This window comes from Salvelinus alpinus, chromosome 31 (assembly GCF_045679555.1).
Source record: "Salvelinus alpinus chromosome 31, SLU_Salpinus.1, whole genome shotgun sequence".
Classification (NCBI taxonomy): Eukaryota; Metazoa; Chordata; class Actinopteri; order Salmoniformes; family Salmonidae; genus Salvelinus; species Salvelinus alpinus.
This window is the reverse complement of record NC_092116.1, coordinates 21129166-21151969: the sequence shown is the minus strand read 5'-3', so window position 1 is coordinate 21151969 and position 22804 is coordinate 21129166. Positions and strand designations below refer to the sequence as shown.

Sequence of the window (22804 nt, the reverse complement as noted above, 5' to 3'; positions counted from 1 at the left end):
CCCTTATTATGTATTTTTTTGTGATAATTGCCACTGCTGTATCTTTGTAACCCCTGCCAACAGACGTAATGCAACGTATGACTGATTAACACTATTGAACTGGAAATATGTCTCATGTTCCTTTCAGTCTATAGTTCAAGTCAGTGGTTAACCAGCACAAACATCTAGTTCCACTAATAGCTAGTCTAGACATCTTTCACAAAAAAATATGTTACATATGGATAGGCACGAAATACAATTTCATTTGATCATCAAATCAAAATCCAACTATAATTGTCACATCCTTTGTAAACATCAGGTGTAAACATGATCAAGACAAAGGAGATGATTGTGGACGACAGAGAAAGGAGGACCGAGCACGCACTCATTCTCATCGACGGGGGCTGTAGTGGATCAGGTTGAGAGCTTCAAGTTCCTTAGTGTCCACATCAACAACAAACTGTCATGGTCCAAACACACCAAGACAGTCGTGAAGAGGGCACGTCAACGCCTATTCCCCTTCAGGAGACTGAAAAGATTTGTCATGGGTCCCCAGATCTTCAAAAAGTTATACAGCTGCACAATCGAGAGCATCGTGACTGGTACTGCTTGTCATGCGGAAGTAGAGAGAACAGTCTATGACTAGGGTGGCCAGAGTCCTTGGCAATTTTTTGGGCCTTCTTCTGACACCACCTGGTATAGAGGTCCTGGATGGCAGAGAGTTCTGTAACGCCTTGCGGTCGAATGCTGAGCAGTTGCCATACCAAGCGGTGCTGCAGCCAGTCCAGATGCTTTTAATGGTGCTGCTATTGAACTTTTTGAGGATCTGTGGGCCCATGCGAGGTATTGTCGTGCCCTCTTCCCGACTGTGTTGGTGTGTTTGGACCATGACAGGTCCTTAGAGATGTGGACACTGAGGAACTTGAAGCTCTCGACCCGCTCCAGTACAGCCCCGTCTTGTCCGGCCCTTCTCCGTTCGGCCCTCCGTTTCCTCTAAATATGTCTAAATCCCACCGGCGAACTCATCGGACTTTTCTGCTTTTCATGTCTTAGCCACTAGTGGGAGATGCATTGTTCTTATTCTGCATTAGGCTACCAGGAAAATTGGAGGGTGGGTCAGCCAGGACCCTTCACTGGGATTCTGGAAACGGTTTTAGACACAACATGGATCATAGCTGCAGCCACCTTTTCCAGTCAGCCACCTCTTCCAGTCAGCCACCTCTTCCAGTCAGCCACCTCTTCCAGTCAGCCACCTCTTCCAGTCAGCCACCTCTTCCAGTCAGCCACCTCTTCCAGTCAGCCACCTCTTCCAGACAGCCACCTCTTCCAGTCAGCCACCTCTTCCAGTCAGCCAACTCTTCCAGTCAGCCACCTCTTCCAGTCAGCCACCTCTTCCAGTCAGCCATCTCTTCCAGTCAGCCAACTCTTCCAGTCAGCCACCTCTTCCAGTCAGCCACCTCTTCCAGTCAGCCACCTCTTCCAGTCAGCCACCTCTTCCAGTCAGCCACCTCTTCCAGTCAGCCACCTCTTCCAGTCAGCCACCTCTTCCAGACAGCCACCTCTTCCAGTCAGCCACCTCTTCCAGTCAGCCAACTCTTCCAGTCAGCCACCTCTTCCAGTCAGCCACCTCTTCCAGTCAGCCATCTCTTCCAGTCAGCCAACTCTTCCAGTCAGCCACCTCTTCCAGTCAGCCACCTCTTCCAGTCAGCCACCTCTTCCAGTCAGCCACCTCTTCCAGTCAGCCACCTCTTCCAGTCAGCCACCTCTTCCAGTCAGCCACCTCTTCCAGTCAGCTATCTCTTCCAGACAGCCACCTCTTCCAGTCAGCTATCTCTTCCAGTCAGCCACCTCTTCCAGTCAGCCACCTCTTCCAGTCAGCCACCTCTTCCAGACAGCCACCTCTTCCAGTCAGCCACCTCTTCCAGTCAGCCACCTTTTCCAGTCAGCCACCTCTTTCAGTTCAACTTGAGTTAGTGGTTTATTGAAAATATAGAAAAATACATGTTTTAAATGTTTGAGAAACTGCCCTGTCGGTGGATTATAAAATGAAGTGTTGACATTCAACATTCATTCACTGGAAAAGGGGTGACATTTCCCCGGCCCCATCCCTCAGCTGTATATCTAAACTAATGTTGTGGACTGTGATGCACATTGTCAAAAGTCCCACTGGTGTGCTCTTATTATTTCACAAAGCTTTGATAATTAACTGTGTGAGTGTACAGCCTAATGCAGATTTAATGCAGCCTACTGTTTAAGCAATTAATATCCAGTAGATACTGTTGATAAATGGTTTACAGAACTAAAACTAACTTAGGTTGACACTTTTAAGGAGACAAGGTCTTTCTACATAATTATAGGGTGAAGCCACGATGATAGGATTAATCATGAAATGTTTTAAATATTCTCTGCAGTCTGTTGTCCTCTTCTTGATGTTAATCCTTCCTCTTTCTCCAATTACAGTATCAGTCTCTTCTTTGACTGTCTTTCCCAGATGTTTTTAGAATAATTAACACTTGTTTTGATGTTTCTATGACAATCAATGAAAAAGTTATTGCGAACAGGAGATTTAATGGCAAATATCTGTTGAATGTTTAATACAACCTACTTTACCTGTCATTAAAAGGAGCGAAGACCACTAAGTCTGGCCATGTGGAGAAGAGCAGCTATAGTGAAGGGCAACTTACCGGTTTGGTCAGGGCCAGCATGAGGGATAAAGTTTCTCCTGTGTCGATGAGTGTAGCTATTAAGTTAGGTTTGAGCATCTTAGCTATACGATGTGTTCTATACAGCTGTCAACATTCTACAATGAAAAAGACAATTACTAAATGATATAATCATTAACCAGATTACTCCGGATACCAGACTTCGATAACTCAGTTCTAGAATGTTGTAATTTAGTAGAATGAATCTAAATATCTATTGATATTCAGAATGTACTTTGTTTAGACATCCAGCCTGTGTTGTAGATTAATGACCAGGGACATCTTCAAAGGCACACTATTTATTTATTCACAGTCTTGATTTATGGGATCCTTCCCCCTATATGAATGATATGTCAAGTGATGAACTTTGAATTGATAACTTGGAATTTTATGGAAAACTGCACTTCATGTGAAAATGACAGTTTATTAAATATTCTACAGCTGTAATGTCATCAATCCAATCAAACTTTATTTATATAGCACATTTCTAACAACAAATGTATTTCAAGGTGTTCAAAGTCATGCATTTAAGGGCATGTGCCACTTAACATCGTTCCTCTTTGCAAGTCTCAATAGGTGATCAGAGGATTCTCTCTACCACATGTGAATGCCTCCGTGGAGCTCATTAGTGTAGCCATGCAGCCTATTTTGGAGGTTCACAATATTGGCTGTACAGATGTGGAATACGAGTGGAGGAAGTCAGCCATGCCAAACCAGGTGCAGTCAGTGGAGGACCTGTACCCGGCTGAAGACTACAACCGTCTGTCCCGAAAGCCCACAGAGGAGGATCTTCAGATTCAGTGAAATGGCATGTCTACTTGAACCTGAGCCAGAACAACCACTACTCTCCCCGTCATCCCTGTCTGTAGCGGACATTATTAAAAAACAAGGGCACCTGGGGCATGCAGGCATCCTGGCTGGCATGGCTCTGTCGGTGGAGCAGCAGGAGCCTGGATATGCAGGAGTCAGAGCTTTCGGTCACGGGGTCTGGGATCCTGGGTGCCTCATCGAATGGCCTGGTGGGCACATTTACATTTACATTTAAGTCATTTAGCTGACGCTCTTATCCAGAGCGACTTACAAATTGGAAAGTTCATACATATTCATCCTGGTCCCCCCGTGGGGAATGAACCCACAACCCTGGCGTTGCAAGCGCCATGCTCTACCAACTGAGCCACACGGGACCACAGCAGTGGTGGTCAAGTGTCCCCATGGAGCAAGAGACCTTACCATTGAAGAGGCAGTGAAGTCGAAGAGTTTATATATCAAGGAGGGAGGGTCTTACAGCCTCCGTGAAGATCATCCTTACTGGCACCAGGTCCAAGGTCAGCTCCACATCACTGGAAGGGACACCTGCTTCTTCGTTGTGTGGACCACCAAAGCCTCCATCACCACCTCCATCACCATCTCCATCAACGTGACGACATCTGACAGACTCATATTGCTACTCCTGTCAGTACCTGTTTTCAGGGAAGACAAGGGTCCAAAAATATTCCTCATAGTCTTCCGGAACAGCTGGTGCTCTCATTCATGTTTCAGTGTTATTTGCCTTGAAGGGAGCATAGAAGTAGTTTAGCTCGGTCTGGTAGGCTTGTGTCACTGGGCAGCTCTCAGCTATGTTTCCCTTTGTAGTCTGTAATGGTTTGCAAGCCCTGTCACATCCGACGAGCATCAGAGCCGGTGTAGTATGATTCGATCTTAGTCCTGTATTGACGCTTTGCCTGTTTGATGGTTCGTCGGAGGGCATAGCGGGATTTCTTATAAGCTACAGGGTTAGAGTTCCACTCCTTGAAAGCGGCAGCTCTAGCCTTTAGTTCAGTGCGGATGTTGCCTGTAATCCATGGTTTCTGGGTGGGGTATGTATGTACAGTTATTGTGGGGAGGACGTCATCGATGCACTTATTGATGAAGCCAATGACTGATGTGGTGTACTTATCAATGCCATCGGAGGAATCCCGGAACATATTCCAGTCTGTGCTAGCAAAACAGTCCTGTAGCTTAGAATCTGCTTCATCTGACCACTTTTTTATTGATTAAGTCACTGGTGCTTCCTGCTTTCATTTTTGCTTGTAAAAAGGATTCAGGAGGATAAAATTATGGTCAGATTTGCCAAATGGAGGGCGAGGGAGAGCTTTCTATGCATCTCTGTGTGTGGAGTAAAGGTGGTACAGAGTTTTTTCCCTCTGGTTTCACATTTAACATGCTGATAGAAATTTCGTAAGACCGATTTAAGTTTCCCTGCATTAAAGTACCCTGCCACTAGGAGCGCCTCCTCTGGGTGAGCGTTTTCCTGTTTGCTTATGGCGGAGTACAGCTCATTGAGTGCGGTCTTAGTGCCAGCCTCAGTCTGTGGTGGTATGTAGACAGCTACAAAAAATACAGATGAAAACTCTCTAGTTAGATAGTGTGGTCTACAGCTTATCATGAGAAACTCTACCTCAGGTGAGCAAAACCTCGAGACTTCCTTAGATATCGTGCACCAGCTGTTATTTACAAAAATACATAGTCAGCCCCCCTTGTCTTACCAGACGCCGCTGTTCTATCCTGCCGATACAGTGTATAACCAGCCAGCTGTTTGTTGATAATGTCGCCATTTAGTCACGACTCCGGGAAGCATAAGATATTACAGTTTTGAATGTCCCGTTGGTAGTTTCATCTTCCACGTAGGTCATCGATTTTATTTTTCACAGATTGTACGTTTGCAAGCAGAATGGAAGGCAGTGGGGGTTTATTCGATTGCCTACAAATTCTCAGAAGTCAGCCCGCCCTCCGGACCCTTTTTCTCTGCCTTCTCTTCACGCAAATGACGGGGATCTGGGCCTGTTCCCGGGAAAGCTCGTTAAAGGAAAAAACAGGATTCTGCCAGATCGTGGAGAGTAATCGCAATTCTGATGACCAGAAGTTATTTTCGGTCATAAGAGACGGTGCAGCAACATTATGTACAAAATAAGTAAAAAATAAGTTACAAACAACGCAAAGAAACGAACGAAAAAACACAATTTGATAGGCACACGTAAAACGTCAGCCTTCTTCTTCGGCACCATCTTAACATCTTTGACCTCACGGCTTGGTTTGTTCATGCACTGTCAACTGTGAGACCTTATATAGACAGGTGTGTGCTTTTCCAAATAATGTCTAATCAATTGAATTGACCACAGGTGTACTCCAAGCAAGTTGTAGAAACATGTCAAGGATGATCAATGGAAACAGGATGCACCTGAGCGCAATTGTGAGTCTCATAGCAAAGGGTCTGAATACTTATGTAATTAAGGTTTATTTTATATTTTATTGTATCTTATCTAAAACCCTGTTTTCGCTTTGACATTATGGGGTATTGTGTGTAGATTGATGAGAAATTAGTTTTAACCCGGTTAGCTACACCTGGGGTTGGAGTGAAAACCTACAGGAGGTTAGCTCTCCAGGAACTGGGTTGGAGACCCCTGCAATAGAGCCCCACAATGCAGGCGATGAGTGTAGTATTAAACACTTTTTTTTACTGCAATAATTTTGCAGTGTAACTGCAGTTCGAGTGGAGTATAACTGCAGTTCGAGTGGAGTACACTTCAGTTATTCCGCAATTACTGCGTCCAAAATACCTCAGTCGACTGTTAATGCACTTTTACTGCAGTTGCAATCTTTTTTTGTAAGGGACACTTTGAAAGGCGGTGAATTGACAAAAGTGATCCGCTTGATCGCGTCCAAGGTCTATGGTCCCAAGTACAATACAAAAAAATATATATTCCATTTGCAAGAAGGGGTGGTCGCGCGCGTCATCTGTCAGGTGCGTAGGTCGACAAGTTCACAGCAGTTGGTGCTGTTCGAATCAAACTGATTTGAGCGCTTGTACAGTAGCTATTATAAGAAAGTGATTAGGCTACTTTGGATTACAATATGGCAGTTTACAAATACCCCGTTTTCTTCGAGGTTCACAGTCTGGATCCAGCACAGAAAGAGAAGATAGAAAAGTACTTTCAGGTTCGCCGTAAATCTGGTGGTGGAGACTGCGGACGGATACACAATGTTGGTGACAACGTTTACAAGATCGCATTTATTGACCGGACAGGTATAGAAATATTGAGTTTACTATTTGAACTGTACTTGAAACTAAAGGTGAAACGTAAAAAAGTATATTTACATGTTTTCCTGTCGATAATTGTGTAACAGTTTCACTTTCATATTTAAAGCTGGACCACGCAGAAATCGCTCCACCGTTTTTTTGTTAAAGTTCTAATAGTTAGCCTAATTTCAGTTTGTGACAAAACAAACATGAATAGTGTAGAGAATCTTTGTACCATCTAAATCACCGTGAAATATGTTTTCCATAAACAAAAATATTTTATTTCCATCTGTTTGAAGCTAGTGCACCAAACTGAAAGTAAAAGAAGCAAAAACTACACGAAAGAATGAGACGCATAGAAATAGCACAAATAGAACAGATCAACCTCTTCTTAAACTTGCTTTCAAACGCAATGATAGATCTATAACTCACATTTCTATGTGAATTTGGTTGTGTCCCCCAAAACGTTACATATTGCCGCTTTAAATTAGGCTGCATGCTGTGCATGCACATAACACACCTGGCTCACTTCACCCTTGTCTCTGTGAGAACATAACTTATAGAATTTAAATGGTAGTTCACCCAAATTAAAAATGTACTTATTGATTTCCTTACCCAGTAAACAGGGTATGGACAAGGTACACTACATGACCAAAAGTATGTGGACAACTGTGTGTCAAACATCTCATTCCAAAACCATGGGCATTAATATAGAGTTGCCTCCACTCTTCTGGGAAGGTTTTCCACTAGATGTTGGAACTTTGCTGTAGGGACTTTGTTCCATTCAGCCGCAAAATAATTAGTGAAGTCGACACCATTCTGTATACCTCTGGCCCTTCGTTGGATACTGTGTTAACTAACCTCCAGATGAGCTTCAATGCCATACAACTCTCCTTCCGTGGCCTCCAACTGCTCTTAAATGCAAGTAAAACTAAATGCATGCTCTTCAACCGATCGCTGCCTGCACCTGCCCGCCCGTCCAATATCACTACTCTGGACGGTTCTGACTTAGAATATGTGGACAACTACAAATACCTAGGAATCTGGTTAGACTGTAAACTCTCCTTCCAGACTCACATTAAGCAGCTCCAATCCAAAATAAAATCTAGAATCGGCTTCCTATTTCGCAACAAAGCATCCTTCACTCATGCTGCCAAACATACCTTCGTAAAACTGACCATCCTACCGATCCTCGACTTCGCCGATGTCATTTACAAAATAGCCTCCAACACTCTACTCAACAAATTGAATGCAGTCTATCACAGTGCCATCCGTTTTGTCACCAAAGCCCCATATACTACCCACCACTGCGACCTGTATGATCTCATTGGCTGGCCCTCGCTTCATACTCGTCGCCAAACCCACTGGCTCCAGATAATCTACAAATCTCTGCTAGGTAAAGCCCCGCCTTATCTCAGCTCACTGGTAACCATAGCAGCACCCACTCGTAGCACGAGCTCCAGCAGGTATATCTCACTGGTCACCCCCAGTGAGATAATTCTTCCTTTGGCCGCCTCTCCTTCCAGTTCTCTGCTGCCAATGACTGGAACGAACTGCAAAAATCTCTGAAGCTGGAGTCTCTTACCTCCCTCACTAGCTTTAAGCACCAGCTGTCAGAGCAGCTCACAGATCACTGCACCTGTACATAGCTCATCTGTAAATAGCCCATCCAATCTACCTCATCCTCATACTGTATTTATTTATTTATCTTGCTCCTTTGCACCCCAGTATCTCCACTTGCACATTCATCTTCTGCACATCCTACCATTCCAGTGTTTAATTGCTCTATTCTAATTACTTTTCCACCATGGCCTATTTATTGCCTTACCTCTCTTATCCTACCTCATTTGCACATGCTGTATACAGTATATCATTCATTTTCCATGGGTCTATTGGAAATAATAATACGATGTGTTGTCAAAACAAATGAATGCATTCAAAAGTGAAAAAAAGATTATTCATTAAAGGGTCAATTCTTTTCACCCTTTGAACATTTTGAGATTTTGGGGCTTTGTCAAGCAACTAGTTACCAACAAAAAAAAACGATTTACTGTGATGTCTGTGTTATTATGGAGCCATGAAAAATTATTTATTTGGAATAATAGTAATGTTGACTCTGTAGTGCACTTTGTGATACATTTAGATTCCAGTCTGTCTCTGTACCAAGTTCACTCTCATCTTTCAGATTCAATTGGAATTGAGTTGATAGCCTAGCATTACAATGTTAGAGCCAAAAGTCTGATGGCACCGTTTCCCATATCGCCGGCCGTTCTTACTGTAGGTTGTACCCGTAAATCAAATTAGCTCAAACGCTAATTTCTCAGCCCGTTGAGTATCACAGACACACTTTTTTAATATGAATAACAGAACAATGTTTATGTTGCTATGTATGAAATGTATCAAAATATCTGTTCAAAACATGAACAACATACAAAAGCGTATATTTTTGAACATCAAATTTAACTATAAATGTGTGGGGGAAAAATATTATACTTATTTTGGGGAAATAAAACAATTTCCTTGAATTACAAAAGTTTAATGAAATATGTTACTGCTTGACAGTGTCTCTTTACAATGATTACACATTTGTGGTAAAAAAATGACCGCATTTGGCGCTTTTAAGATAAAAATATGTTGGCACTTTTAAGGTTGTTATTTCTATTATCAGCAGCAGCTGTCCCTACTATAATAACAATAACTTATTATGATGCTGTAACTCTATATTAATTTACTCCTCTAGCCTATTTATCATTTAACTCCTCAAGTCCTGGAGTGAATTCAAAAGGCTTAATGAATACAGTTAACATATATTATTATTGTTGTTGCTGTTATTGTTCTTACTACTACATGACAACAACAACTCATTATGATGCTGTAACTCTTCCAGTCCAGGAGAGGGTACTTCAGAAACCTAATCATGTGTTGGAGATGCCTGGAGGACCTCTCTCCCTCACTCTGAGAGACAGCCTGGAGACTCCACCCACAACAACCTCCCCAGTCAGCAGTCAGGTGAGGCCAGACTATACAGCTGCACCTATATAGTGCATGCTTAGTCACATAACTTGTTAGATAAAACATTTATCTTACATTATATGAGGTCAAAATACACATTGTAATTGCATCCCAGTAAACACATATTGTGGATCTGTCTGTCAGGTAATGACTTTATTATCCCTTCAAATGAGGTCAAAATAGTCTGCATTGAATTTATTGCATGTTTGATTGATGTGATGTTATGATGAGTAAAAAATAAATTTACAATATGAGAAATGACAAGAACATACATTTTAGCCAAACGAATCTGTACTAAACTAAATGGACAATACCAAACCAGTTGCTAGATTTATCAGATAATCCAGACACAGCTGTACAGTCAACCTACAATAATAAATGAATAATAAATGTAGATAAAGACAGACATAATAATCATTAAGAGTGGTATTCCCCAGGACTTACACCTTTTTTCTCTGACTCTAGAGTCACCAGTCCCTCCCATTCCATCCCTCCCTCCCTGTCCAGACATCGCCACCCGGTGGCCTAGAGCATGAACTCCATCTAGACTCCTACCTCCTGAGATACCTGAAGGAGAGCCCTGGGGCTGGAAGAGACCTGCAGCAGCAGCTGTCCTCTCTGGGCTGCTCTGTCCACCTCTACCCAGAGGACGGGAGGGCAGTGGTCAGAGGCTCAGGCCAAGCTGGGTCATGTGGAGATGGGGTGGAACCATGGAAGGCACAGGTAGAGAGACTGTTCAAACAGCTCCAGGAGCGGTACAAATGCCACTTTGAGGTAGACCCACGTAAGCTCCAGACTCTGCTGCAGAGCAGTACCCTGGGTTCGGAGGATGTGAGGGTTTACTGCGAAGCAGGGGAAGGGTTTGCGGTGGTGGTTGGGGAGGGGCCCGAGGTCCAGGCCAAGCTGAAGGAGCTTGAGGCCTTCCAGTCTCAGGGTCTGAGCTCCTGGAAGCAGGAGAAGACCAGCACCACCTGTCAACTTGGACAGTCCAAGCTCCGTCTTCTAGGGAAAGTGATAGAGAAAGATCTAGGTGAGGTTGTTCCAGGGGTGAAGATGACACGCGGTGACTCCGGCCAGCTGGAGCTGATGGGTTCAGCAAGTGAAGTCTGGACAGCCAGAAAGTTGGTTACAGATAAGATCTCTCTGGTGCTGGAGCGGGTGGTGCCTGAGGTGTCCCTCCACCTCCTGTCCTTCCTGAGAGAGCAGTATGGGAGGCCTGGGAACCTGAGCAGTTTGCTGGGGTTGGGACACCATGTGGAGGTAGAGCTGGGGGATACAGAGCTCCGTCTGTTCTCCCTCTCCTCCGGGAAACTGGACCAAGCTGAGAAGGATCTCCTAGTGGAGTTTGGGGAGGATAAGATTGACATGCCCAACGGTGCCCTCCTGGTTGAACTGAAGTCCAAACTTGAGACAAAGGTGAAGGAGATGAACCAGAGCAGATGCCAGGTGGTAGCCAGGTTTGGTCCTGGGTGTAGAGTGCAGCTGCTTGGCCACCTGAAGCAGGTTCAGGAGCTGAGGGAGGAAATTGGGGCCTTTCTGAAAGACCAGTCCAGTGTTAGAGTTGTGGGACGTCCTCAACAGAACCATGGTGGCGCAGTCGGTGAAGCAGGCGCCGGACCAAGACCTAACGAGACGGTCGCAGCCACCAGCTATCACCTCCAGGGGGGGCTGCATGTAGTTGTTTGTCAGGGTGACATCACCAAGGAACGGGCAGACGCACTGGTGAACGCAGCCGATGAGAATCTGGATCACGCTGTGGGCGTGGCTGCAGCTCTGAGCCGGGCAGGGGGGCCTGAGGTACAGCGGGCCAGCAGGGATCTGGTTAGGCAGATAGGGAGAGTACCCACAGGTACAGTGGTAGAGACTACAGGAGGGAATCTGCCTTGTAAGATGCTGCTGCATGCAGTGGGACCAGTAGGGGGCAGCGTAGGTGGGAATGAGCGCCCTCTGCTGGAGAAGACAGTAAAGGCAGCCCTGGATCTGGCAGAGACCCTGGAGCTCCAGACCCTGGCCATGCCCTGCATCAGCTCAGGGATATTCGGCGTTCCTCTTAAGGTGTGTTCTGAGGCCATAGTCTCTGCAGTGAGGGACTTTGGGAGGAAACAGCACATCCTTACCAAGGTCACTCTGATTGATATGAGTGGAGAGGCAGTGAGAGCCATGCAGGAGGCCTGTGATAGGCTGTTACAGGGGAAGAGGGAGTTTCCTGGGTGGGAGGTAGAGTCCAGCACCACCACTACCACTACACATGCTCCTCAGAGAGACACCACTGCTGCCTCCACCAGGGGAACAGCCGCTCCAGAGGTCTGTGTCCAGGTGGAGATCATCCATGGAACCATAGAGAAACAGGAGGTAAGAGAGAGACACACTGACATGGCCACAGCCTTGATTCAACAACATTCTGTGAATTAGGTTGACTTCATACTGACCCAATGTTCCCTTTCTCTTTTACACTTTCTTTTCCTTTTTCTCTTCCCCTTTTACTTTATTTATTTGTATTTCCCCCCCGTCTGTCTGTCTGTCTGTCTGTCTGTCTGTCTGTCTGTCTGTCTGTCTGTCTGTCTGTCTGTCTGTCTGTCTGTCTGTCTGTCCCTCTGTCTTTCTGTATTTTCTGTCTGTCTGTGTCTGTCTCTCTGAAGGTGGATGCCCTGGTGTCCCCCATGGTTGGTAGCGACCCTCTCTCCTCCCGTATTGGTAATGTCTTGTCTGAGGCAGCTGGACCGGCGCTGATGACAGCATTTCTGAGGGAATCAGGGGGACAGACTGCACCTGGTGACAACGTCCTGGTGGAGAGACTGTCTGGTCTCAGCTCTGGCCGTGTCTTCTTCCTCAGCTGTGCACACTGGGACAACAACCCCCAAGGACCAGCTGTACAGGTGTGTCCCCTTGTGTGTGTGTGTGTATATCTGTATGTGTGTGTGTGTGTTATGACCTTTGAACCTCCATTAACCCTTGACCTCTGGTCCTCTCTCAGGCTCTGAGGCAAGGTGTGAGGAAAATTCTGACTGCTTGTGAGATCCGGGGCTTCTGTTCCATTGCGTTACCTGTAGTTGGAACTGGTGAGGTTCTCCAGTTCCCTCACAATGTGGCAACGCAGGTTCTGCTAGAAGAGGTCCGTAGGTATGAACAGAACCGAGCGAGCAGAACCCCCTTCCTTGTCCGCATTGTCGTCCATCCCAATGACAGAGATTCTACCAAGGTGAGCAGAGACTTTTAAAGGTCTCAAAGAATTCACTTCTCTAGGGTACGTGAGACGGTAGCGTCCCACCTCTTCAACAGCCAGTGAAACTGCAGGGCGCCAAATTCAAATACAGAATACTCATTATAAAAATTCAGAAAGAAAACAAATTTTACATAGGTTTAAAGATGAACTTCTTGTGAATCCAACCACGGTGTCAGATTTAAAAAATGCTTTACGGCGAAAGCATACCTTACGATTATTTGAGAACATAGCCCAGCAGACAAATCATTACAAACAGTAACCAGCCAAGTAGAAGAGTTACACAAGTCAGAAATAGAGATAAAATGAATCCCTTACCTTTGATGATCTTCAAATGGTTGCACTCAGCAGACATTCATTTACTCAATAAATGTTCCTTTTGTTCGATAAAGTCTCTTTATATCCAAAAACCTCAGTTTTGTTCGCACGTTTTCTTCAGTAATCCACAGGCTCAAACGCAGTCAAAACAGGAAGACAAAAAATCCAAATTGTATCCATAAAGTTCATAGAAACATGTCAAACGATGTTTATATTCAATCCTCAGATTGTTTTTTGCCTAAATAATCGATAATATTTCAACAGGACAATAACGTCGTAAATATAAAAGGTAAACAAGAAAGGTACTCTCTCGGTCGTGCGCATGAAAAAGCTCTGTGACACTTTAGGGTCCACTCATTCCGACTGCTCTTACTTCCTAATTTTTCAGAATACAAGCCTGAAACAATTTCTAAAGACTGTTGACATCTAGTGGAAGGCATAGAAACTGCAATTTGAGTCCTAAGTCAATGGATACTGTAATGGCATTGAATAGAAAAATAAAAATAGAAAAACTTCCTGAATGGATTTTTCTCAGGTTTTCGCCTGCCAAATCAGTTATGTTATACTCACAGACACTATTTTAACAGTTTTGGAAACTTTAGAGTGTTTTCCATCCAAATCTACCAGTTATAGATTTTTTTCTTCTGGGCCCAAGTAGCAGGCAGTTTAATTTGGGCATGCTTTTCATCCAAAATTCCGAATGCTGCCCCCTACCCTAGAGAAGTTAAACAAAATGTCCATTAACTTCAATATGTTTAAGCGAATCACATTGCAGATTATCTGAAGTCGTAATATAATACTGTGTAATACATCCATAATGACAGATTTTTTAATAATAACAATTACATTGCAGCTTTTCAAACTACCCAGAATGCTTTGCATCTCAGAGGGTTCATATATGGCGCTCGACCAGAGCAAGGTGAGTTACAACACTTCACCCCCACCTTTAAATCAAATACATTATTAGTATATGATTGATCCATTTCAAGTTCTAAACCCTCCCTATAGACATCAGGATTGTGCTGCTTGGTATAACCGGAGGAGGTTAAAGCAGTGCTGGAAACACCATCTTCGGACAAGATGATGTGTTCCTCTCAGACAGTTCCTCCATCTCCGCAACACAGATATGTAAAGCTCATAACAAGAACATCGAAGGCAGAAACATCACCCTGATTGACACACCTGGATTCTTTGACACTGACATCCCTGAAGAGGAGCTGAAACCTAAAATAGTTAAATGTATAACAGAGTGTGCTCCAGGACCACATGCCTTTCTCATTGTACTGAAAGTGGAACGGTACACAGTCCACAAGAATGACGCTATAGCGAAAATCGAGACATATTTTTCACCAGAGGCCTCCAAATATGCCACAGTCCTCTTCACTCATGGTGACCAACATAATTCTGAACTGAACAAGCTTGTGGAGAAATGTGGAGGCCGCTGTCACTCAACACCATAGAGAAGATGGTGAGAGATAACGGAGGAGGGTTCTACACCAACGAGATGCTCCAAGAGGCAGAGAGATTAATACAAGCAGAGATAAAGAGTCTTAGGAAGGAGTCAACGGGCCAGATGTCAGAGAAAGAGATGGGAAAACAGGCTAAAGAAATAGTGAGGAAGAAACTCCTGATCAAACTCTCAGGGACACTAACAGGTGTTGGTAGGCATAGCTGCAGGACTTGTCTTTGGGACGTCCACAACAACAGGAGCAGTTAGAGGAGGGTCAGTCGGAGTTACTGCAGCAGAGGAGGCAGAGACAGTACTGGAGGCTTTAAACTAAGGTTCTGAATGTGCAAGAAGAAAACAGTAACAGATTAACCTGGAATCATTTAATAAAATGATGGAAATGTGTGATTCAACATCTTACAAACTATGTAGACACCAGTCAGTTAAATTCAACTGTGGAATAGCTTTTTGTTCCATTTCTTTTTCTTTCTGTTTTGTTAAAAGCAGATGACAGGGTTATGGTTAAACTGAATGAATATTAAAATATTCAATTTGAATATTTTTTTTATGTTTAATGTACAAATAGAATAATTGAAATCATAATTTGAACCTGTGTGTTTAATGATTTGAAACTGTATTGAATAAATATGTCATTCAGTTCAAAATGTCAATTAATTGAACATTCAAGTTCAATATTTATATTTTCAGTTTCAATCTGGTAATTATTGCATTCATTGTGTATCAAGTTTATAAACCATAATTTCAATTTAATCAAAGTTTAATATATTCAACTTCACAGATGCGTTTAGATTCCGTTTTCAAGTTCAGTTCTCTAAATCAGTGCCGTTTTTAGAATGGCAATCTTGGTAGGGCAAACAAACCATTTTTTTTTTAGATGCATGTCAGCAAAGCCACTACACAACACCACACTAAACAATACATTCATAGCACTATAACGGTGCCCACAAACTGTTGAGGGGTACATAAAAGCTGTCACAACAACAGAGCTTTCTTTTCAGCACCACGGAGTGAATCGTTACTAACACTTCACCTGGCTATCAGCTGAACATAGCTGAAATGGCTGACTTGCTTAAACAAATGTGGTTTTTACTGACAATTGGGATGTACAAACTATGGCATAAGGGAACGACGGGCGGATAAGAGGCAATCCGTAATTTCGATTAAAACATTAATGAGCGAACTAGGACGGACGTAGTCAATATAACAATTTTTTCAGCACTTTTGAAATGTACAGCGACAGAATTCAGAACATCAATCAAGCAATCAAATATATTTATAACGTCCTTTTTACGTCAGCCGATGTCACAAAGTGTTATCTAGAAACCTAGCCTAACGCTTCGAACACACCGCCTGTGTCTTTCGTTTTGAACACCAGAAGTACATTCATTTCCGATGGAACGCTGCGTTTGCCTTGCAGCATTGCGTTGCAGAGGCAGTTGCAGTGCGTTCTGTGTGGTGCATACATTGGTTTTATCGAATTGTATGCATATACTTGACAGAAAGTAGCAAAATGTGAATGTTGAATTTTTGTTGCACACATATCCAGTAAAAAAATGTGGGATTACATAATAAAAACAGTTTGACTGTAGAATTTATTTTTTAATTTTTTATTATTCAATGACATCCACAAATTTAATTGTGAGAGCCCATAATATAATTTCCCCCCAAAATGCAGTTTTGGAGCGAAATGCAATAATATATAGTCAAGATAGCAGAGTCGGCTCTTTCAATAATTCGACCAACGTTGAGGAAGGTGGTCTTGATCGCGCTGTTGGGCCGGGACCAGCCCCGCCGAAAACGCAGGTCTCTGTGGGTCCAGAGGTGGTTAACCCCTTCCCTCTCCCATTAACGTCAGTATTATACACACCTGGCATGGTACATCAGGTGAGCAGGAGCACTAATTAAGGTCATACGACATACAGTTAGTATGATAACAAAGGGAAAGGGTAACCTAGTGTCCATACAAATAGTACAGTTTACCACCATGTTCACTGGCCTGACAAAATACAATTGGAAAAAAACAAATTAGGAAGAGAATGTGTTTTTACTTTCATCTTGTCTTAGATCAGCAAAGGTGTAGGGAAGAAATAAGCAGATTAAGTCTAAATGAGATATTAATAAACAACTGACTATGAAAACATAATTGAATAAGTATTCAAGTACAGGAAAGAACATGACAGGTATGTGTGTTTAATTTTTTTTTTACAAAAATGAAACTATTGAAAGAGGTGTGTGTGTGTGCGTGTAAAAATAAAAATAAATGAATATGTAGCCTGTAATCTGTAAGAGAACAAGAGCATGTATTTTTGGCACAACTGCAGACAGATACAGGCACTACTCATAAAGCCTAGACGTAGTAGGGGATCTTCAGACATGGCCATAAAGAGAGAGAGGGCAGGGCACTGGAGATGTGAGGTACAGAGAGGAGAGGTGTGTGTGTGTCTGTCTCTGAAAAAAATAAAATAATGTGTAGCCATAACACAGCTAAACAAACAAATGGCCCCTGGACGTCATGGACCAGTCGATGGAACATAACTTCACAAAAAGTTTCACACCCTGGTTTTCAAGTGGTTTTAAATGAAAGAAAAATATTCACATTTAGTCTCGTAAGATACCTACAAGAGCATCTGAATTCTCCGGTGTATGAGTTTCAATTCTGTCAATTAAGAAATCTATGTAACACTAATAATGAATGCTATCCTAAGACTTTATAAACAAATTACTTTATGAATTAACTGAATTTAAACGTAACTGATGTGTGTGAAAAGAAAGGTACAATGAGGGAGGTCAAAACAACACCTAGACAACTCCTCTTCCTGTCCTTCCTGTCCTCTTCCTGTCCTTCCTGTGAGCTGGTCGGCTAAATTGACTCCATCTCTGGAAGGGAAGAGAAAGACAACACATACAAGCTTAACATAATATGACACCATAAAAGGTGAGATTTATGTTAACTAAATACTGCTTGTATAGTGTAGTTAGTGGCATATATATAGGAACAGTGTGGTAAAGTTGGTAATACTTGCTGTTTACTCATGGAATTTGTATTTCAGATCAAAAGATGAATATGACAGGCAGATATTTCGACAGCAAACTGTTGATTTAGGATATTTTCTAACCCAGAAACAAAAGCTATACATTTGCCTCATATTAATAATTTGATCTGAAATACCAATTAACCTACATGAGTATACTGTAAAAATGACCTACTTTACTTCACTGTCGCAACACTTATGACACTACCTGTGTGGAGAAAAAAAAATGTACCATTGAACTCGGCTTGGAAAAGCAGCTGATACATTTTAACCTTGACTGCTGCTTTTCTTTGCTGAGGCAGACTCTTCAGTGTTGGCACCAGGCTCATGGCAAAGAGGGTCTCTTCATGCTCCTTCCTGTGAGCATCAGGTTGGGCTGCATCCCTCTCGACGGCTTGGAGGAGCCTCTGCTGAAATGAGTTGAGTGGATCTGGGGGCTGGTACCTCCGATGGCGCCTGGTGTGACGTTGTTCCTCTTCGTTTCTCTCTCTGTTTCTCTCCACGGCCACATCCTGTTCAACGAGGTCCTCAGTGGTCACTTCCGTGAGGTTCATAATAATCTCAGGTGGTCCCATATCCAGAGGTGCTTCCTCCATTTCATCATCTTCCATGGCTGATGATGTAGATGTTGTAGAGGGTCTCGCTGCACCGGTGGAGGCGATGTTCGCACTTGTAGGTGAGGTTGAGGGTCTTGATGCACCGGTGGCGACAACACTTGTGAATGACGTAATAGAGGGCCTGGCTGTAAAATTGCCACTCGTTGCCCTAGGCACAATAAATGGATCCAGAAAAGAAAGAATGTGGCAGAAACGCCAAGGCTGCTGGCCTGAAGCTGCTGACCCAGACCTCTTCTTCTCTTTCTCTGCCCTTCTCTCTCTCTGATACCTGTCCCTAAGTCCTCTCCACTTCCTCCTACAGTCTTCTTCTACATAGACATGAACATGATAAGCCAAACCATTACCTAGCATAACTATAGTTATTAGCTAGCTATCATGGACATGTCAGCTACTGTACACACAGACACACACACACGGTTATCTGACCAAATTTTCAGGGGTACAGTAGTATCTACCATTTCTATTACTATTTATCTAGCATACACACTCACACTCTTTCAAACATGATTATTTGGGAAAGTTATCAGAGGTAGTAACTAGCATAATTTATATGACTTTCTTTCACACACACACACACACCTCAATGGCTAGGTTAGCTAGCTAGCTAACTTTAACTAGCCACATCTAGCACAAGCTCACTACTAAACTGACCTGGCAATCCTACTATCGTGGACACTTGTCTCCAAGCAGCATTTTGTGTGTTTATGTCCCTGTAGCTGTCAGCAGTTGTGTCAAAAAGACACGGTTTTGAGGATACTGCGAAAATGATTCTCTCCTCCATGTGTCTAACTGCGACCATCTGCAAAAGATACCTGCATCAGTATAGTTGCCTAGTTGCGCAAAATGTTAAACAGCAGTGATGCAATGAAGCAGTCAGTGTGTTCGAAGCCTAAAACCCCAAACAGCAAGCAATGCAGATGTAGAAGCACGGTGGCTAGGACAAACTCCCTAGAAAGGCAGGAACCTAGGAAGAAACCTTGAGAGGAACCAGGCTCTGAGGGGTGGCCAGTCTTCTTCTGGCTGTTCCGGGTGGAGATTATAACGGTACGTGGCAAGATGTAAAACGTTCATAGATTACGAGCAGGGTCAAATAATAATAATCACAGTAGTTGTCGAGGGTGTAGCAAGTCAGCACCTCAGGAGTAAATGTCAGTTGGCTTTTCATAGCATTCAGAGTTAGAGACAGCAGGTGTGGTAGAGAGAGATAGTTGAAAACAGCAGGTCCGGGACAAGGTAGCACGTCTGGTGAACAGGTCAGGGTTCCATAGCCGCAGGCAGAACAGTTGAAACCGGAGCAGAAGAACAACCCAGGTGGACTGGGGACAGCAAGGAGTCACCAGACCAGGTAGAAATACCCCAGATATTAAAAAAACGGACCCTAGCCTCCTGACACATAAACTATTGCAGCATAAATACTGCAGGCTGAGACTGGAGGGGTCGGGAGACACTGTGGCCCCGTCCGACAATAACCCCGGACAGGGCCAACCAGGCAGGATATAACCCCACCCACTTTGCCAAAGCACAGCCCCCACACCACTAGAGGGATATCAACAGACCACCAATGTACTACCCTGAGACAAGGCTGAGTATAGCCCACAAAGATCTCCCCCACGGCACGAACCCGAGGGGGGCGCCAACCTGGACGCAACCCACTCAAGTGACACACCCCTCCTTAGGAAGGCATGGAAGAGCACCAGTAAGCCAGTGACTCAGCCCCCGTAATAGGGTTAGAGGCAGAAAATCCCAGTGGAGAGAGGGGAACCGGCCAGGCAGAGACAGCAAGGGCGGTTTGTCATTCCAGTGCCTTTCCGTTCACCTTCCCACCCCTGGGCCAGATTACACACAATCATAGGAGCTACTGAAGAGATGAGTCTTCAATAAAGAGTTAAAGGTCGAGACCGAGTCTGCATCTCTCACATGGGTAGGCAGACCATTCCATAAAAATGGAGCTCTATAGGAGAAAGCCTTGCCTCCAGCTGTTTGCTTAGAAATTCTAGGCACAATAAGGAGGCCTGCGTCTTGTGACCATAGCGTACGTGTAGGTATGTATGGCAGGACCAAATCGGAAAGATAGGTAAGAGCAAGCCCATGTAATGCTTTGTAGGTTAGCAGCAAAATCTTGAAATCAGCCCTAGCCTTAACAGGAAGCCAGTGTAGAGAGGCTAGCACTGGAGTAATATGATCAGATTTTGGGGTTTTCGGCAAGATTCTAGTAGCCGTGTTTAGCACCAGCTGAAGTTTATTTGGTGCTTTATCCGGGTAGCCGGAAAGTAGAGCATTGCAGTAGTCTAATCTAGAAGTGACAAAAGCATGGATGAACTTTTCTGCATCATTTTTGGACAAAGTTTTAGATTTTTGCAATGTTACGAAGATGGAAAAAAGCTGTCCTTGAAATATTCTTGAGATGTTCGTCAAAAGAGAGATCAGGGTCCAAAGTAAAGCAGAGGTCCTTCACAGTTGTATTTGAGACGACTGTACAACCATCAAGATTAATTGTCAGATCCAACAGAAGATCTCTTTGTTTCTTGAGACCTAGAACTAGTATCTCTGTTTTGTCCGAGTTTAAAGGTAAAACATTTGTGATGTCCTGACGACTGGTAGAACAAATTTCACATGTGATGTGTTCCAAAAACACGTTTTCACATGAGAAATTCCACGTGAAGTGTTCCAAAAACACGTTTTTACATGCTAAAATGTTGTCACGTGTACTTTCATGTTATCATGTTGCTTTACATGTTGACACATATTTTCACAAACTTCACATCAGATCACATGTAATCATGTGAAATTCATGTGTTTTTTTCTGCAAGGGTGAGGATGATGTTAGAATGTCACTAAGATGTTCTCATGGCTGCTGTCTTATCGGCTCCTAACCAACTGTGTTATTTTGTGCGTTTTTTCGCGTTGTTTGGAACTTTTGAAGATAATGTTGCTGCTACCGTCTCTTATGACCGAAAAGAGCTTCTGGACATCATAACTGTGATTACTGACCTCAGATTAGACGAAGAGTTTTTCTTTAATGAGTCGGACGGAAGGGATATACCACAGACATCCGACAAGGCCCAGATCCCCGTCCTTCGCTGGAGAAGGAAACATAGGTTTTGCGGAAAGAGATCGGGTGCCTTGTGAGGATCAGGCGACGAGTGGCTAATATGCCTTTGCTTTCCGTCCTGCTAGCTAACGTTCAATCGCTGGAAAATAAATGGGACGAACTGAAAGCACGCATATCCTACCAACGGGACATTAAAAACTGTAATATCTTATGCTTCACCGAGTCGTGGCTGAACGACGACATTAAGAACATACAGCTGGCGGGTTAAACACTGTATCAGCAGGATAGAACAGCAGCCTCTGGTAAGGCATGGGGAGCGGGCCTATGCATATAGGTAAACAACAGATGGTTGAATATATAAATATTGAATGTTTTTCATTAAATATAAATTTTATTTTAAAACGGAATGCAATATTCATTCAATTCAGTTTCAAATCAATAGTTCAGTGCTACAACAAAATAGTGAAATGTCTGGGAGTGGTTAGAGAAGCACTGCACTGAGGTGTCGTGTATCAGATCACACACATTAAGATACACATGTACAGTGCCTCCGGAAAGTATTCAGACCCCTTGCCTTTTTCCACATTTTGTTACATTACAGCCTTATTCTAAAATGGATTAAATAGTTTTTCCCCCTCATCAATCTACACACAATACCCCATAATGACAAAGCAAAAACTGTTTTTTATAAATGTTTGCACATTTATTCAAAATACAAAACTGAAATATCACCTTTACATAAGTATTCAGACCCTTTACTCAGTACTTTTTTGAAGCACCTTTGGCAACAATTACAGCCTCGAGCCTTCTTGGGTATGAGGCTACAAGCTTGGCACACCTGTATTTGGGGAGTTTCTCCCATTGTTCTCTGCAGATCCTCTCAAGCTCTGTCAGGTTGGATGGGCAGCGTAGCACAGCTACTTGCAGGTCTCTCCAGAGATGTTTGACATATTCAAGTCCAGGCTCTGGCTGGTCCACTCAAGGATATTCAGAGACTTGTCCTGAAGCCACTCCTGCATTGTCTTGTTGGAAGGTGAACCCTCACCCCATTCTGAGGTCCTGAGCACTCTGGAGCAGGTTTTCATCAAGGATCTCTCTGTACTTTGCTCCGTTCATCTTTCCCTCGATCCTGACTAGTCTCCCAGTCCATGCCGCTGAAAAACATCCCCAAAGCATGATGCTGCCACCACCATGCTTCACCGTTGGGATGGTGCCAGGTTTCCTTCAGACGTGATGCTTGGCATTCAGTCCAAAGAGTTCAATCTTGGTTTCATCAGACCAGATAATCTTGTTTTTCATGGTCTTTAGGTGCCTTTTGGCAAACTCCAAGCAGGAATTCATGTGCCT

The 22804-nt window shown here is 43.5% G+C and overlaps 1 protein-coding gene across 2 annotated transcripts in view; it reads left to right on the top strand.

The window, feature by feature from the left end:
* Window positions 1-6429: 6429 nt before the first annotated feature.
* The window catches only part of LOC139561406 (protein mono-ADP-ribosyltransferase PARP14-like), a 64112-nt gene continuing 47737 nt past the window's right edge, over window positions 6430-22804 (top strand). The window contains exons 1-7 of one of the 2 annotated variants that reach the window (XM_071378471.1): window positions 6437-6744; window positions 9626-9747; window positions 10216-12102; window positions 12390-12626; window positions 12725-12949; window positions 14142-14207; window positions 14297-15618. In XM_071378471.1, the coding sequence (XP_071234572.1) occupies window positions 6573-6744; window positions 9626-9747; window positions 10216-12102; window positions 12390-12626; window positions 12725-12949; window positions 14142-14207; window positions 14297-14323 (2736 nt within the window). In that variant the 5' untranslated portion in view covers window positions 6437-6572 and the 3' untranslated portion in view covers window positions 14324-15618. Of the gene's footprint in view, window positions 6745-9625; window positions 9748-10215; window positions 12103-12389; window positions 12627-12724; window positions 12950-14141; window positions 14208-14296; window positions 15619-22804 lie in introns of those variants that run through there. The other variant, XM_071378469.1, reaches the window with a different exon arrangement.